This window comes from Pavona decussata, unplaced genomic scaffold (assembly GCF_977016875.1).
Source record: "Pavona decussata unplaced genomic scaffold, jaPavDecu1.1 SCAFFOLD_58, whole genome shotgun sequence".
Lineage (NCBI taxonomy): Eukaryota > Metazoa > Cnidaria > Anthozoa > Scleractinia > Agariciidae > Pavona > Pavona decussata.
This window is the reverse complement of record NW_028145480.1, coordinates 1,275,577-1,293,712: the sequence shown is the minus strand read 5'-3', so window position 1 is coordinate 1,293,712 and position 18,136 is coordinate 1,275,577. Positions and strand designations below refer to the sequence as shown.

The 18,136-nt window shown below is 39.2% G+C and overlaps 3 protein-coding genes across 7 annotated transcripts in view; 1 reads left to right on the top strand and 2 right to left on the bottom strand.

Moving 5' to 3' along the window:
• LOC146479533 (lectin-like) overlaps window positions 1–18,136 on the bottom strand; it is a 311,213-nt gene that overhangs the window by 181,995 nt on the left and 111,082 nt on the right. The window lies entirely within an intron of this gene.
• On the bottom strand, window positions 742–4,912 carry LOC146479546 (uncharacterized). The gene is made up of 3 exons (XM_085110262.1): window positions 4,690–4,912; window positions 3,592–3,683; window positions 742–1,752 (listed from the first exon to the last, which is right to left on the bottom strand). The coding sequence occupies exons 1-3, from the start codon at window positions 4,910–4,912 to the stop codon at window positions 742–744; spliced, it is 1,326 nt and encodes a 441-aa protein (XP_084966388.1).
• On the top strand, window positions 8,732–18,088 carry LOC146479545 (uncharacterized). Of its 5 annotated transcripts, none has more exons than XM_085110381.1 (9): window positions 8,732–9,157; window positions 9,995–10,081; window positions 10,332–10,490; window positions 11,613–11,702; window positions 12,526–12,684; window positions 14,876–14,968; window positions 15,745–15,903; window positions 16,775–16,845; window positions 17,989–18,088. In XM_085110381.1, exons 1-8 carry the CDS (start codon window positions 9,079–9,081, stop codon window positions 16,822–16,824), a joined length of 876 nt encoding a protein of 291 aa, XP_084966507.1. In that variant the 5' UTR covers window positions 8,732–9,078; the 3' UTR covers window positions 16,825–16,845; window positions 17,989–18,088. The 5 variants fall into 5 exon arrangements, with proteins under 5 accessions (XP_084966507.1, XP_084966506.1, XP_084966505.1 ...); XM_085110380.1 differs by having other exon boundaries at window positions 8,733–9,157; window positions 9,992–10,081; window positions 11,616–11,702; window positions 14,873–14,968; XM_085110379.1 differs by having other exon boundaries at window positions 8,735–9,157; window positions 9,992–10,081.

The window sequence follows — 18,136 nt, the reverse complement described above, 5'->3', positions numbered from 1 at the left end:
GCCGGACTTTCCCGCCACTGGCACTCCGGGTCAGCCGGGTCCTTCTTCTTCGTCTTCTTTTCAGACTGGGCAGTCACAGTATTTTCAAACAGGAAAAAAGAGACCTGCAGCTACAACGAATCATCCATGGCGCCTAAAGGGTAAACAGAAGAAACAAACAAAGCAGGAGTTCCACCCCAAAGCCGTTCATCTCCTTGACAAGCCTGAAGATCTGGATGAAAATGGCTTTGTTCCCGACTACACAGTTACTGACGATATGGTCCTACTGAAAGCTGAGCTGGGGACAGGCCAGTCGGAAAGTGAAATCAGAGAGAGTATAACCGAGGTACTGAAGCAGCGTTTCCCATTTGTAAGACCAGAACATTTTGACTTTGTTAAGCGTGAGCGTAACAAAGTAACTACCCCAGTCGTTAACAAATCTCTTGAATGGAATTACAAACACGTAAAAGAATTATGTGGTCAGGGAAAGCTTTACATTCGTTTGAATGTCTTGAGAGAAGTCATCGACGCATGTGAAGAACCATCACCCACAGGAACTAAAGATGACGACGATGATGACTTGATGAGGTCACCTTTTTCACTGACCATGCCCAAGAAATTTGAAAGTTCGACAGGAAATGGATCCATTGCAGAATATGGACAGTCGGAAACAAGCCTCACTAGCATGGGTGTAAGTGCATCTGGATATGGGGCATCTACCTCTGCTGATTTAGTGGTGGCCTCCATTGCTGGTCCAAGCAGTCAGAGTGATAAGGAAACACTGCGAGAGCTGCTGCCATCTGCAAGTGATGAACAACTTGACAATGCACTCCAAGAATTTGGTGGTCTTGATTCAGCAGCAGATGCTCTTCTAGATGGCCACGAGTACCTTTCGACACCCTGCAGAAAAAGGCCTTCAACAGTCTCCTTTCTGTTGTTTGTAGAACACTTCAAAAAACAAATTAAACGAGAGTAGCCATCTATACAACCGTGTATAACGAAACCCCATGTAATCAAACTGTGATGGCCGTCTATATGCCATAAACTGTTAGGACCAGGCACTGAATAAGCTCTCCTAGAAATTACTGTTGCCCATCTCAAACGGCAGTTGATCGGATCAACTCGTGAAATGCTGGCCCGAATACGATCCCTTTGAACATTGATCCTCATACTTCTCAAGTGGCCACGAACCATTGAGTAACCCACAAGGCCTCCTTGCACGCTCATGAAAGCACGCACGATATCATCAAGATTCGTATTTGTGATATTTGTAAAGCCAGTTTCCTCAGTAATACCAAGTTCTCGTACCCGTCGCCACAGGGTCCATCGCGAAACTAGAAGAAGTCCGGCGATGTCTTTCCACTTGAATCCTAAAGCCCTAAAGTGTAACAAAGTCTCTTCATCGATCTCGTACTTTGGTCTTCCCGGTCCTCTGTTTACGGTACGCTCCGGCGGACTTAGCAGATAAACTGCTAAGTGGGTACAATTTGGAGTGTTGGTTAGCTCCATTTCTGTCAATTTTCGACACCAAAGATGATACAGTACTCTCAAATTATTAGCAACCTCGGTCAACTCTGCTTTGTGCTCGTTAACAACCGGTAATACGTTTTCCACAAATTTTGCTGCTGCGTCTAAACGATTGATAGCCCACTCAATAAATGATCGGGAAGTGCTATTTTCTCCCTCTTCACAAATGTTTAACACACTTAAAACATCCTCAAAGCAATCCATGAAAGATTGCTCGTCTACTGTTCTAGTAGCCATTTTGATTTTTGGCGGGAATCAATCAGGTTTTGTGCCGGGAAGGGAATGGGTTCCATGTTTGGGATTGGTGGGTGGGGAGGGACGGGGTATTTTGTTGAATGAAGAGATTTACAATGTCCGGGAACTTAACTCACAAAACAGTCATGATTTTTGTTGAATGAAAAAAGTCTGTATTGAAGTTGAACAGTTATTTTTGTTGAGTGTTAAATAAATATGACAGTTGAAGTTGAACAAATATTGTTGTTGAATGAAAATAATTTTAGTTGAAGTTGAACAAATATTGTTGTTGAACGAAACTAATTTAAGTTGAAGTTGAAGGAAAATGCGCATTGTTGAATATAAATATAAAACGTTGAATACGAATATATCTTGTTGAACATAAATAAAAGTTGTTGAATATAAATATGCAAGTTGTTGAATTTTGCAACATTTGGCCAACCATAACTGAGAGCCATCTATTATCCTGATAATTTTTAAGCCATGCTCTCACACAGATCGCCCATTATTGTTGTTTGGTCCGGTCGGCGAGAATAAACGAACCATGAATATTTCATCTTTGCCCTGTCAATTTTCGAAGCTTTCCATCGAATGAGGGCTCAAACTGAGAGACGTTTAACATTTTAAGCCCCGATATCAACATAGAAATTCTTCTCACTCTACTTTAGATATTTCTTATGGTAAGGGTTAGGGGAATTAACATCACGACAACTTACCTTTGGTGCTCATTGCTTTTATTCTCATGACCTGAACGGGCGTCCGATGAAGTAGGGACATTGAAAAGAGAAATCACATCACAGAGGGTGATCATCACCGACCGAACGACCGATCGACCGACCGACCGAACGACTGAGTGAGTTAGTGACTGACTGAACGAGCGAATGAATAAATGGGGGAGAATTATGCCACCCGAAAAAGTAGGGTGAGATGAGGGGTGCAGTGGCACAGCAATCCCCTCATGTTATTCCATATACACAATGAATGGAACCATAAGAATTTGTCCTGCATCAAAAATCGTTAGAAATGCAACACCGCAAATAGCCATGATTTTACATGCATTGAGTGTCTAGGATTCTTTTTGTCGCGATTTAAAAGTTTCAAACCGCCTCCAACCCAAGCGCTTAATCAGGGTGCGCACCCTTTTTTTCAGAAACATATTTCCAGGTTTTGTCCAGGCTTCAAGATGTGTTTTTTTCAGGACCCATATTGCACATCAAGTTTTTTTTTTAAGTTGTTAGATCTTCCCATCTGGCTGTACCTCTATGTCTTTCAAGAAAAATTTATTCTGACTTGAGTAAACAGATTTCCAGGATTGTCCAGGACTTTCCAGTGCCGGAAAATGCTAGACTAAATTTCAAGTACTTTCCAGAATTTCTAGGACCCGTACGAACCCTGTTAACACATTATAACGCTTGTTCGGTTTGTGCCATAGTTGAGAAGCTTCAAACCGACTCCAACCCAATCGTTGAGAAGCTTCAAACCGACCCCAACCCAATCACTTAACGCATCGTCACAAGTATCCCATCCAGGAGGGAGTAGTAATACTCCTAAGGCTTGTTACATTTGCTTATTCTGCAATCAACAAATATGCTACTTCAAGAAGAAACATGTTATATTCATTCTACAAATTATTTACATTAACAGCAACATTTAGTAAAGAGCCTCGATCACCTCTCTTGAGTCTAATTTCCGTGGGGATTAAAACTCACTCAATTGCAAACCTCGCAAGAGGTCCGCTATTTTTTCTCTTGTGTTCTTTACTTAAGGTTATTTAGAAATTCTCGAAAGCTGACCTCTCACCACCAGAGATTTCGATCCACCAATCGGACATTGCTTTGTTTTCTCTTATACCGACTCCTTTCCACCAGCTTGATAGAAAAGCTTGTTTTTGATGACTTGAGACATGAGGCCGTGGATTGCCTCAATGGACGTCTTCAGTAGAGCTGAAATACGAAAATAAATATAAAAAAATTATAAATAAATAAATAAATAAGAATATTCCACTGTTCATGCCAAACAGAATCTGGCAGGCTACGACTGAGCATTCAATCTCTTCACCTAATTTATTGAGCAGCAGCAAAGCTGCGATCCTGGAAAAGCGATCCCTTCGAGTTGTTACCCTGTTCGCAGTCAGTTTTAAGTTTGTACGAAAACTACCACCAATCAATACAAAACCGGTTTTGAAAGATGTTTCTCGGGCCCGAACACTTTTCGGGAGTTTAAAGAAACCGATCCCTGGCCTCCTTCTTCTCAGATAAACATACACATTCTCCTCGCTGACCCACTGTACTCTAGATATTTCTTATGGTAAAGGTTGGGGAAATTTGTTTAAACATCTGTGGCCATGATATTACAATATGATCCAATGATAATTAGTTTAATGAATGTTAATATATGAAACGTATATTTTTAGCTGCAGATCGAAGATCAAATAGAAGAAAGATCCTCGCAGTTAGTACGCCGACTTAAGCAGTTGCGAAAAGAAAGCCTGAAAAAAATTCAGGCTTGAACGGGATTCGAACCCATGATCTCAATTCAGGCTTGAACGGGATTCGAACCCATGACCTATGCGATGCCGGATGATTGTGATTATGTGACCCTCCCTTAAAGTGCACAAATTAAAATGTAATCTTCCCAGATACCTTCGAGATTTTTAACCACATTTTTAGTAAACTACTTTCCTCATAAGTTCCTCTGTCAGTGATTACGGTACTCGCAACAACGGCACCTTGGTATGCAGCAGGAAACCGTACATCCGTCATATTCAGAGAGTTTCCCCCTTACCAAAAGCTAGCTAACCCTAATCCATATACAGAGTAAAACCAGTCTGCAGGGTGACCCAAGAAAACAGTCAGGGACCCCGAAAATCCCGTGGGGTCCCTAGTCAATAACATTACAACATCTCCCCTCTAGCAAGGTTCAATGAGTCTTTCTGGATTTTTAACTTGCCGTCCAGATCTTCTATAAGTAATGGGTGACCTGTGTGCATCTGCTGTGAATTTGATTGGTACGTCTGCTTCTTTGGATGCCGGTTGGTCAGTTTCAGGCAACTCCTGGGTGACTCATGAAATGTTGGAACTACAGGATCACGCAGCGGTGGGTGCATAGGCTGATCAATTTGGAACTGAGATGATCTGTCTCCTATTTCTTCTGTAAATACGCCCTTGGTCATCTTCCTAGAAGTATGACCTTGGCAACACTTCTGCTTTGCGCCATTCTTGCTCTCTGTTTAGACGAATTCGCACTTTGTCTCCCACCTCAAGTGGAGGCAAATCTTTGCTTAGTTTCTCATAGTTCCTCTTGGAAATGTTCTGGTGAAGTTTGAGTGCTTTAACAACTTGATCAGGGTCAACAGGTTGTAGTAGTAAGAGACGTCTATGAGTCGGGATCATTGTGCTTGTTCGACGATTCATCAGCAACTGTAGAGGTGATACACCTAAATCTTGAAAAGGTGTATTGCGATACTTGAGCAGTCCTTCAAATGGGTCTTTATGGTCTGTTGCAGCCTTCTTTAGGATACATTTCGCAGTCTGCACTGCCCTCTCAGCTGCACCTTTCGATTGAGGATACTCTGATGAGCTTGTAGTATGGTGGAATCCCCACTCCTGGGCAAATTTTTTGAACTCATGTGTACTTCTCTCTGTTTGGACGAATTCGCACCTTGTCTCCCACCTCAAGTGGAGGTAAAAAGCGGTGCAACTTAAACTCCTGGGAATCACTCTGAATTGACCCAGCTATGTCTAGAAGTGGGAGGGTGCATTCCCCATAATGGTCTCTAGGGAAAGGCTTCACTCGAAAGGGGCACCTTTTTCAGGCTGAAGGTACATACAAAGGTAGGGATTTCACGAGCTGGAGTAACTATAGAAAAAGTAGGAAACTGACTGTCATTTAGGTAAAAAGGGCTTTGAATATCTCAAACAATGTACCAATCAAAAAAAGATGAAGTGTCTCTACTGTGGGTATGTAAAAGGGGGACCCTTTTCTATGAGCCGGGTGTAGTAAAAGGGTTACCTTTTTCTGTCAGAAAGGCTCTACTGATAAAAAAGTGTAAGGGTTTGGGCTTCATAGAAAACTATGTTGATTACCTCCACTCCACCCCTCCCCCACCCCTCCTCCACAGGCACACACACCCCACCGCCCGCTCCCTCGTCGAAATCGTAACTGTCCTTGTTGTAAGAGTTACGAAAGCGGTACTTACCAAAACCCCTCCGCACAAAAAAAATGACACCTTCATTTTAAATGACAATAATAATTTTCTGATTTGCCTGATCACCTACTCACAATACCACTAGCTGTTACAGTAGACTTAAGATACAATGAAGTACACCAAATTTGAACATCAACCTTGACATTGATCAAGAGGACCCAGAGTAATTTAGCCCAGTGTAATATCAATTTCTGCAATATTGATCAATTTACAATAGAACGCAGTAGAAATGATTTTAATTTACTCAATGTAGTATATCAACTACTGCTTGGAAATTAATTGTGGCTGTGCACGTATTACTGAAAAAAAAAACAATGAAGTAGAAATCTTCATAACTGTACGTCTTACGAAAATAAAATGAGATTATTTTCTTTAATTATTCCGTCCATCAAGGTTTCAGAAAGCCGGTGATCGTGAATTTCGTTCGTTCGATACACAAAACATATCTGACAAAACTCCAACATGGATAAAGGCAAAATTTACATAGATATTAAAGATTATCGAAAATTGGCTTGGTGATGCTGTTGGTTAATGGATACAATTTTCGTTTTTTGCTTTTATGGAGCAATTGGAAACGGGAGATAAAATGCTTTAATTTCTGAGGAAGTGATGTAAGAGTCATACATTCATGACAATTAATAGAATATTCGACTGTTGGGAAGCGAATAAGGATTTCTGCATTGATTTCATATCTACATATCAAATATATCTGTAGTATTACACAAATACATTTAAATTAAAATTTTAAAGAATTAATTCTATCTATATTCACCAAGTATTAAATGGTAGGTCGTGTTGATCTCCAAGGCGGACTGGCAGTTCTTTTTATTTTAACAAACTGCCGTGAAAAATCTGTCATATCACGCTTATGATTACACCTAGCAAATGCTTTCTTCCATGTATGAACTAATACACGTATGAACAATGCTTGAACATGTATGAACTAATAAACATATCTAATGTGTCGTTGTTTATCTTGTCTGCCACTTTAGTAGCTCGATAGCTATTTCTGTTTCGATTTAAACACACGGGCAAACATTCTTGCAAAATGGCCAGTAGAACAAGGCAACACAGCGCTAAATTACGTTTTCCAAGACTGTATTTCGCTCCTCTTAAAATCAAAATCGTCACCCGGGTCTAAATTATATTCAGCTTAAACAAACAATTTGTCCGTCAGAAAACAGTATTTTTCCCATTAGAGTCAATTGCCTGTTTTCGCACGAATTTCAAGTCTAGTCTCTTTCGATGTTTCCATAAGCTCGTGGAATCTCAACAACTGTAGAGGAAACCAGCTCCTCTGACCATTTCATATGTCGTTATATAACTGATATAAATCGTACTGTTGACAAGAAAGGAGTAAAACACGCACGTGTTTTACTCCTTTGAGGAAATTCCTAGCGAAATTCCTAGGGTTGAGGAAATTCCTAGCGATTCTTTTTGCTGCCCAATCATTTTGCAGCCCAATCGTTTTAAGTCATTCTTTAAGTTTTAGCTCCATGTCTTTTTGTTCCTTTTTGTAGTACATATATATATTTTACAACAAGAGAATTCCCCTCATTGATATCGCATCCGTCTCCATCACGCAACCCTAAGGGAAAACGAAAATTAGGCAAGGCTTGGCAGAAAACTTTGCAGAAGACTTCCAATTAGAGTTAATTGCCTGTTTTCGCACGAATTGGTCTTCTCTTTCAATGCTTTTGTGAGCACGTGGAATCTCAAGATCTGTAGAGGAAGCGAGTTACCTTGACCTTTTCATACGTCGCCATATAACTGATAGAAATCTAACTGTTGAAAAGAAAAGAGTAAAAGAGGTACGTGATCCATCAAAAATGGAAGGGTTCAGGAAATTCGTCGTGATTCTTCTTGCTGTCCAATCATTTTGCAGCCCGATCGTTTTAAATCGTTGTAATAGGTTAAGCTCCATTTTTTCGTTCCTTTTTGTAGTACATAAATATATATTTTACAACAAGAGAATTCCCCTCATTGATATAGCATCCGTCTCCATCACGCAGCCCTAAGGGAAAACGAAAATTAGGCAAGGTTTCGCAGAAAGCTTTGCAGAAGATTTCCCATCAGAGATTTATTTGCCTGTTTTCGCACGAATTGATCTTCTCTTTCGATGTTTCCGTAACCTCGTGGAATCCCAACATCTGCAGAGGAAACGAGTTACCTTGACCTTTTCTTATGTCGTCAGATAACTGATATAAATCGTACTGTTGACAAGAAAAGAGTAAAACACGTACGTGATCCAATAAAATTGAAAGAGTTGAGGTCAAATTCGTCGTGATATTTTTCTTGCAACCCAATCATTTACAGCCCGATCGTTTTAAATCGTTCTGGTAGGTTTAGCTCTATCTCTTTTTGTAGGTTAAGCTCCATTTTTTTTGTTCTTTTTTGTAGTACATATATATATATTTTACAAGAGAATTGCCCTCGTTGATATAGCATCCGTCTCTATCAGGCAGCCCTAAGGGAAAACGAAATTTATGCAAGGCTAAGCAGAGAGCTTGGCAGAAGATTTCCCATAAGAGTTAATTGCCTGTTACCGCACGAATTGGTTCTCTCTTTCGATACTATCGCAAGCTCGTGGAATCTCAACATCTGCAGAGGAAACGAGTTACCTTGACCATTTCATGTCGTTGTATAACTGATATGAATCTTACTGTTGACAAGAAAAGAGTCAGAAACACGTCCGTGATCCATCAAAAATGAAAGAGTTGAGGAAATTCGTCGTGATTCTTCTTGCAGCCCAATCATTTTGCAGCCCGATCGTTTTAAATCGTTCTAATAGGTTAAGATCCATTTTTTCGTTCTTTTTTGTGGTACTTATATATATTTTACAACAAGAGAATTGCCCTCATTGATATCGCATCCATCTCTTACAGGCAGCCTAAGGGAAAACGAAATTTAGACAAGGCTTTTCAGGAAGCTTTGCAGAAGATTTCCCATTAGAGTTAATTGCCTGTTTTCGTACGAATTGGCCTCCTCTTTCGATGCTTCCGTAAGTTCGTGAAATCTCAACATCTGTACAGGAAACGAGTTACTTTTGGCAATTCATATGTCGTTATATAAGTGATATAAATCGTACTGATGACAAGAAAAGAGTAAAACACGTACGCGATCCATCAAAGATGGAAGGGTTGAGGAACTTCGTCGTTATTCTTTTTGCTGTTCAATCATTTTGCAGCCCGATCGTTTTACATCATTCTGGTAGGTTGAACTCTATGTCTTTTTTAGTTCCTTTTCGTTGTACATATTTTACAACAAGAGAATTCCCTCATTGATATAGCATTCGTCTCTTACAGGCAGCCCTAACTAAAGGGAAAACGAAATTTAGGCAAGGCTTTGCGGAAGTCGCAGTGCCTGTTTTGAATCCATCCAGGCTCATATTTGTCACTAGAAAACCACGGATTCTCGTAAACTACTTCATACAGGGGTTAGTTTCTAAAGAAACGGTGGTGCTGCGTCGGTGGAGAGTAGATTGAAACAAATGTTTGGTTTATCAACAGAGTTGATAACTAAAGGTAAATTGGCCGCCGTAAAGAGGTTCGAGTCCCTATTTACCTTTAGTTATCAACTCTGTTGATATTCCAAACATTTGGTTCTTTTGAACTAGTTTGACTCCAGTGTAACTATTAAATTGCAGATATCCTAGGAGTCGCCGGTATCCCATCAAATACTAATTATTCTCAAGCCTTTCGGGGATCTGGTTGTCCCGCATAATTACCAGCTAGCGTTTTATCATGGACAGTGCAAAACATTTGAATTTAACCTTGACATTGAGTGTTACAAAGAGTTGGAAAGAGAAGAAATGTATGCAAAAATGTTATAAGCAAGGCGTGTCAGAAGATAAATCTTTATCCCTTTTGATTTTCAAAACATAACCACAATAAAACAGGAGTCTGTTCAAGGTGTCGGTGAGAGCTTGATTGTTAGTTAGTTTCCCAGGAAGCATAATTGCCCACTGGTATTTCCCAGTGATTTTTCAGAGAAATCTACACTTAACAACGTTTGTATCGTTTGTCTTTTAATGCCCGTTTTTAGCAGACAAACGCACCAATATCAAGGAAGATGACAAAGACCAACTTTGGGGAGACGAAACAATCCTGGATAACATCATAAAAGTAAACAAAGGTAAATATGAAATACGTGAGGTACATACTTCGTCTTGCAGTCTTGCCACTTTTAAAGAGCGGGGGAGGCTCTTAATTGTCCTATGTTAAACAACTTCTGTCTAGCTGCCAATTAAATATAGCGGCACAAAGTGAGAAAATAAAAAGCGTAAAAATTCTCATACAGAATTAAATGCGCCTTTTGTTGCGTGCGACCAAGAACATTTTTAATGAATAAGGAAACGCGTGTAAACGTTGTCATTGCTTACTAGGTAATGACATAAACATCTACGAAGGAAATATCGAGTTATCTCCAGATGATGTCGTCGATCTAAGGGACGATGGTGGTGTGGATGGGGAACAGGGAAACGTCCTTCAAAAGCGCAACGCTGCACGGAAAGTTCCTTATGTATACGATAACAACTTGCCAGGTAAGAACAAAAGCCGCTGTCTAAACCAAAGAATCAACCCTTATGTGTAAGAAGGGTCTGCATTAGGATAAACGGGCAGCGACACTTTGAAAAGCTAAAAAACATGTTTGAATAGATGGAATTCTCAAAATTATTGATCAGATTTTTTAGCAATTAAGGACACTATTGCTACACACTCAGAAACTTCATTTTAGAAAATTTGAGAGTTAATTGCCTGTTTTCGCATGAATTGGTCTTCTCTTTCGATGTTTCCGTAACCTCGTGGAATCCCAACATCTGGAGAAGAAACGAGTTACCCTGACCATTTCATATGTCGTTCTATAACTGATATAAATCGTACTTTTGACAAGAAAAGACTAAAACACGAACATGATCCATCAAAAAACGAAGGGTTGAGGAAATTCGTCGTCATTCTTTTTGCTGTTCAATCATTTTGCAGCCCGATCGTTTTACATCGTTCTGGTACGTTTAGTTCTATGTCCTTTTTTTTCCTTTTCTTAGGACATATTTTACCACAAGAGAATTCCCCTCATTGATATCGCATTCGTCTCTTACAGGCAGCCCTAACTAAAGTAAAAACGAAATTTAGGCAAGGCTTTGCACAAGTCGTACTGCCTGTTTTGAATCGATCCAAGCTTATATTTGCCACTATGAAACCACGGGTTCTTGTAAACTACTATATACGGGGGTTATTTTCTAAAGAAACTGTGGTGCTGCGTCGGTGGAGAATACATTTAAACGAATGTTTGGTTTATCAACTGTGTTGCGGGATCTGGTTGTATGTCCCGCATAATTACCAGCTAGCGTTTTATCATTAACAGTAAAGAACATTTAAATTTAACCTTGACATTGAGTGTGGCAAAGAGTTGGATAGAGAAGAAATGTATGCAAAAATGTTATAAGCAAGGCGTGTCGGAAGATAAACCTTTATCCCTTTTTATTTTCAAAACATAACCACAATAAAACAGGAGTCTGTTCAAGGTGTCGGTGCGGTGAGAGCTTGATTGTTAGTTAGTTTCCCAGGAAGCATAATTGCCCACTGGTATTTCCCAGTGATTTTTCAGAGAAATATACAATAATATTAACAACGTTTGTATCGTGTCTTTCAATGCCCGGTTTTAGCAGACAAACGCACCAATATCAAGGAAGATGACAAAGACCAACTTTCGGGAGACGAAACAATCCTGGATAACATCATAAAAGTAAACAAAGGTAAATACGAAATACGTGAGGTACATACTTCGTCTTGCCACTTTTAAAGAGCGCGGGAGGCTCTTAATTGTCCTATGTTAAACAACTTCTGTCTAGCTGCCAATTAAATATACACAAAGTGAGAAAAAAAAAAGCGTAAGAATTCTCATACAGAATTAAATGCGCCTTTTGTTGCGTGTTCAGGGCAAATTACAGACATCCAACGGTCCATTTTGTTGAATGCCTGTTTGGTAGTGAGCTACCTCTACCATTTGCAATTTTTTACGTGGTTGGCCAAGGGGACGAAAAAACGAAAAACAGAAAAATTATCCCAGCCCAGTGCAGCTGCAGGTTATCAGGGTCCAATGAAAATAGAGCTTTCGAAGGGTGTAGATCTACTTTTCGGAAAACTTAAATTCTCCCAGAAATTTGGATTTAATTATGAAAAAAGAAGTGTTTTCTTTAGTGTTTTGTCACCTAAAACTTTCCAAATGTTGGAAAATTGATTCCCTCTGTTTTCTAAGGGACAGAAAATGTCGTTGACGGAGCGAAATTGTGAGTGAGTGGCCTACACGGCCGGAGTTCAACTCGGTTACTATAGGCATAAAACAACTAGGAGTATTTTTAAAACTACTTCCCACTGAATGGGAGCGCTAGTCAATCTCAAGCCCTAGCAGTATGTCACCGGAATCCATTTAAACACCTACAGTAGATTAAAAGAGACCGCCTGGGGAAGCGGAATTTCTTGTCCAAGGAAATAAGGCCACAGGTTTGCGTGACTGTGCGACCAAAAACATTTTTAATAAATAAGGAAACGCGTGTAAACGTTGTCATTGCTTACTAGGTAATGACATAAACATCTACGAAGGAGATATCATGTTTTCTCCAGATGATGTCGTCGATCTAAGGGACGATGGTGATGTGGATTGGGAACAGGGAAACGTCCTGCAAAAGCGCAACGCTGCACGGAAAGTTCCTTATGTATACGATAACAACTTGCCAGGTAAGAACAAAAGCCGCTGTCTAAACCAAAGAATTAACCCTTATGTGTAAGAAGGGTCTGCATTAGGATAAACGGGCAGCGACACTTTGAAAAGCTATTAAAACATGTTTGAATAGCTGGAATTCTCAAAATTATTGATCAGATTTTTTAGCAATTAAGGACACTATCTCAGGTAAATTAAGGCATGGGCCCCCAATAAATCGCTCAAAAAGTGAAGGGGGGTGGTCTATCTCAAAACACTTTGGTAGTAGAAGGTTGAAACTTTGCCAGATACATATATCGACAAGTTGTGTCAATTTGGTGTTTTTTAATTATGTAAATGTTGTCACGTGACTTTGCACGGCCACAATTTACTTAAAATGATGAAAGCAAAAATGGCAACACTTTTCGTTGTGAGATATTTAACCTGATTGGTACGAGACAACTTGCAATAATAGCATCTACAAAACTGTGCTTGGCCCCTTTTGAATTTTTAAATAATTTTTAAAATACACGGATTTTTCGATTAGTACCCAGTCCCCCAAGACAATTATCCCCCTCCGTTAGGCCTTTGCTTAGAAAAATCTTAAGAAGGCCAAGCACAGAAGTGATATAATAAACGCCCTTAACATTATTAAAATGATAAATAAATTAAGGACGCAAGAAAAAGTGTTGCCATTTTAAGATAAAGCTTTTACTGGCGATGGAAGTCACGTGACCAAATTTGCATAATTTAAAAGTACCAAATTACCGCAAACCAATAGTGTATGTATCTGTCAAAGTTTCATCTGCCTACAATAAAAGTGTTTAGAGATAGACAACCCCCACACTTTTTGTGAGAATAATTTTGGGCCCATGCCTTAATTCACGCGAGATTGCCACACACTCAGAAACTAGTATTAATTACGTTTGGTTGTGTATGACTTCGAATGGAAATGGAAGCAGCTTGAAAAAATGCCCATTTTTTTTTTTTTTTTGTCGTTGTTGTTGTTTTGGTTTTTTTCGTTTTATATCCTGTGTATTGTAGAGAAATCGCTAAAAACTGATTAAGTTTGTTCTTCCTCGGAGGTATTTCTTAACATTTTCTTCCCGGAGCTCTTACAGCAACTTCATTTTAGAAAATTGGAGAGTTAATTGCCTGTTTTCGCATGAATTGGTCTTCTATTTCGATATTTCCGTAACCTCGTGGAATCCCAACACCTGGAGAAGAAACGAGTTACCTTGACCATTTCATATGTCGTTCTATAACTGATATAAATCGTACTTTTGACAAGAAAAGACTAAAACACGAACATGATCCATCAAAAAACGAAGGGTTGAGGAAATTCGTCGTTATTCTTTTTGCTGTTCAATCATTTTGCAGCCCGATTGTTTTACATCGTTTTGGTACGTTTAGTTCTATGTCTTTTTTTCCCTTTTCTTAGTACATATTTTACAACAAGATGATTCCCCTCATTGATATCGCATTCGTCTCTTACAAGCAGCCCTAACGAAAGGGAAAACGAAATTTAGGCAAGGCTTCGCAGAAGTCGCAGTGCCTGTTTTGAATCGATCCAGGCTCATATTTATCACTAAAAAAGCACAGGTTCTTGTTGTGCACTGCTGTATAAGGGGGCTAGTTTCTTAAGAAACTGTGGTGCTGCGTCGGTGGAGAGTAGATTGAAACGAATGTTTGGTTTATTAACAGAGCTAATAACTAAAGCTAGTTGGTGGCCAATTTAGCCTTTAGTTATCAACTCTGTTGATATTCCAAACATTTGGTTCTTGTGAACTACTTTGACTTTGTAACTACTAAAGTGCAGATGTCCTAGGAGTCGACGGTATCCCTTCAAATACGAATTATTTTCAAGCCTTTCGGCCGGGGATCTGGTTGTCCCGCATAATTACCAGCTAGCGTATAATCATGGACAATGTAGAACATTTAAATTTAACCTTGACATTGAGTGTGAGAAAGAGTTGGAAAGAGGAGAAATATATGCAAAAATGTTATAAGCAAGGCGTGTCGGAAGATAAATCTTAATCCCTTTTTATTTTCAAAACATAACCACGATAAAACAGGAGTCTCTGTTCAAGATGTCGGTGAGAGCTTGATTGTTAGTTAGTTTCCCAGGAAACAGCATAATTGCCCACCTGTATTTCCCAGTGATTTTTCAGAGAAATATACAATTAACAACGTTTGTAACATTTGTCTTTTTATGCCCCTTTTTAGCAGACAAAGACAAACGCAGCAATATCAAGGAAGATGACATAGACCAACTATTGGGAGACGACATGATACTGGATAATATCATAAAAGTAAACAAAGGTAAATATGAAATACGTGAGTTACATTCTTCCTCTTGCCATTTTTAAAGAGCGGGAGAGGCCCTTAATTGTCCTATGTGAAAAAAGTCGTACAAACTCTCATACGGAATTAAATGCACCTTTCGTTGCGTGTTCAGGGCAAATTGGAGACATCCAACGGTCCATTTCGTTGAAAACCTGTTTGGAAGGGAGCCACCTGCACCATTTGCAACGTCTTACATGGTTGGTCGAGATGACAAAAGAACGAACTACAGAACAATGATCCCAGCCCAGTACAGCTGCAGGTTATCAGGGTCCAATGAAAATAGAGCTCTTAAAGGGTGCAGATCTACTTTTCGGAAAGCTTAAATTCTCTCAGAAATTTAAATTTAATTATGAAAAAAAGCAGTGTTTTCTTTAGTGTTTTGTCACCTAAAACGTTCCAAATATTGGAGAATTGATTCCTTCTGTTTTCTAAGGGACAGAAAATGTCGTTGACGGAGCGAAATTGTGAGTGGGTGGCCTACACACCTGGATTTCAACTCGGTTACTGTAGGCATAAAGCAACTAGGAGTATTTTTAAAACTACTTCCTCCTGAATGGGACGCTAGTCCATCTCGAGCCCCAGCAGTATGTCACTGGAATCCATTTAAACACCTACAGAAGATTAAAAGAGACCACCGGGTGAAGCAAAATTTCTTGTCCAAGGAAAAAAGGTCACAGGTTTGCGTGACTGTGCGACCAAAAGCATTTTTAATGAATAAGGAAACGCGTTTAAAAGTTGTCATTGCTTACTAGGTAATGACGTAAACATCTTCGAAGGAGATATCATGTTATCTCCAGATGATGGCGTCGAAATACGCGACGATGGTGATGTGGATGGAGGACAGGAAAGCGTCCGGCAAAAGCGCAACGCTGCACGGAAAGTTCCTTATGTATACGATAAGAACTTGCCAGGTAAGAAGAAAAGCCACTGTCTAAACCAAAGAATCAAACCTTATGGGTAAGAACGGTCTGCATGAGGATAAACGGGCAATAACACTTTGAAAAGCTAAAAAACATGTTTGATGATCATTTGATGATGATCGATGGAATTCTCAAAATAATTGTTCACTTTTGTTAGCAATTAAGTACCGTATTGGTACACACCCAGAAACTAGTATTACGTTTGGTTGTGTATGACATGACATGGAAATGGATTGCAACTTGAAAGAATTGGCCTTTTTTAAGTTTTATGTCCTGTGTATTGTAGACAAATCACTGATAAGTTTTTTTTCCTGGGAGGTATTTCTTAATATCTTGTTCCAGGAGCTCAAACAGCAATTTCATTTTAGAAAACGAAGGAATTGGTCTTCTCTTTCGATGTTTCCGTATGCTCTTGGAATCTCAACATCTGTAGAGGAAACCAGTTACTCTGACCATTTTTTATGTCGTTCTATAACTGATATAAATCGTACTTTTGACAAGAAAGGAGTAAAACACAAACGTGATCCATCAAAAATGGAAGGGTTGAGGAAATTCGTCGTGATTCTTTTTGCTGTCCAATCATGTTGCAGCCCGATCGTTTTACATCTCTCTGATAGGTTTAGCTCTTTTTTTTTTTTTGGTCCTTTTTATAGTACATTATATATTTTACAACAAGAGTATTCCCCCATAAAAATCGCATCCATCTTTATCAGGAAGCCCTAAGGGAAAACGAAATTAAGGTAAGGCTTTAGAGAAGGTTTTGCAGTCCTAGGAATGGAAGGTAATTTTATTAGTATCAATCAAAAATGAACAAACAACTTAAAAGAACTGACCGATAGTTACGTACTTTGTTGTCATTCAGGTGGTATTCGAGGCCGTTCAAGGAAGCTGACATTGGTTTCGATGACTTAAGCTTTCAAGACATCCCTTGCTGTAAGTCAGTGGAAGTTTACGAAGGCTAATTAGATTTTCTACTTCGTGTCTGGGCCTCTGGTTGACGTGGCTCACTGCTTTAGTAACTTTCTTTGCAATTACCATTATATTCACTTTTATGAGGTGGGTTGAACTGATGGGATTTAGTGGAGCTGGAGGACGCATGTAAAAATGATTGCCCTCAAAGCAAGATGGGAGAGGGGGGAGATCACGGTAGAATTAAAGGCGCTTTGGAATGATACATAAAACAAGTTCAAGTAATGGAAAAAGAAACTCTAACGTTCATTTGAAAAGTGTTACCAATTTCGTACCCAAGATAAAACACTCCTGCTCGTTTTTTTGACATTGCAAAATTATTACCGTACGACAACCCGTAAAGGAAACCTCCACTCTTGAAATAAATTAACGTTAAATTGTTGAAAATACAATCTAATTGCAAATTTCGTTGGAAAACATGGAAATAACATTTCTGTGCCGGACAAAACAGAATTTGATTATCGCCTGTTTTTCATTTTAAATTTCTCGGGCGCCGCCATCTTGGATTTCATGACGTAAAATGGTTGCTCAATTGTTTCACACAAAAGAACTTCTGCTTACTGGCAATAGCGGCAACCATATGACGTCATAAAATCCAAAATGGCGGCGCCCGGGAAATTTAAAATCCAAAACAGGCGATAATCATATCTAATTTTTAGCACACTTGAATGTCATTTCTGCTATTTAAAGTAAAATTTAGATTTCCGACAATTCACTGTCAATTTGTTGTCGGAGTGGAGGTTCCCTTTAAAAACGCTTATAAAAACGCACAAAGAAGATGTAAAAACTTCAAACCTAGCATACACAATGTTGTTAGTGTGGGAACGTATTTTGCCAAAACAATGTGGCTTTCTTTGTGCCTATTGTCCGTATAAGGTTGGCAACGTGTTGTGGTAAAATGTTTGGCCACCATCTTTTTTCCGTACAATGGATTAGTTTTGGCATTACCTCACTTTTCTAATTGGTTGGGAAAGTGACAAAAAATGTTTGTAACCAGTTACGTTCCAGGCTATTGTTATCGACTTTCAAGCTACCAGGCCCCACAATTTTGACACTTACTAGATAACCACTGAAATGTATTTTTCATTGATGTTCTTTTCATTGCAGGAGGACTGTTGTCACATTGGATTCATTCAAACACACATTATAGAAACATTCTAGATTTCTGTAGTTCTTAAAATCGCATTAAAGGAAGTTAAACTTGGAACACTGTTGCTTACCGTGGTCTGCACTACACTTTAAAGACTCATTAATA

Bases quoted from the DNA above. Each gene is read 5' to 3' on its own strand.
- LOC146479545 (XM_085110377.1), top strand. From the start codon at position 9,079: ATGGAAGGGTTGAGGAACTTCGTCGTTATTCTTTTTGCTGTTCAATCA. The intron at 11,703-12,525 runs GTAAATACGAAA...ATTGCTTACTAG, and splicing joins CATCATAAAAGTAAACAAAG to GTAATGACATAAACATCTAC. The intron at 15,904-16,774 runs GTAAGAAGAAAA...GTTGTCATTCAG, and splicing joins ATACGATAAGAACTTGCCAG to GTGGTATTCGAGGCCGTTCA.
- LOC146479546 (XM_085110262.1), bottom strand. From the start codon at position 4,912: ATGACCAAGGGCGTATTTACAGAAGAAATAGGAGACAGATCATCTCAG. The intron at 3,684-4,689 runs GCAAGTTAAAAA...TTCGTATTTCAG, and splicing joins ACTTATAGAAGATCTGGACG to CTCTACTGAAGACGTCCATT. The intron at 1,753-3,591 runs GTATAAGAGAAA...TGATTCCCGCCA, and splicing joins AAGCTGGTGGAAAGGAGTCG to AAAATCAAAATGGCTACTAG.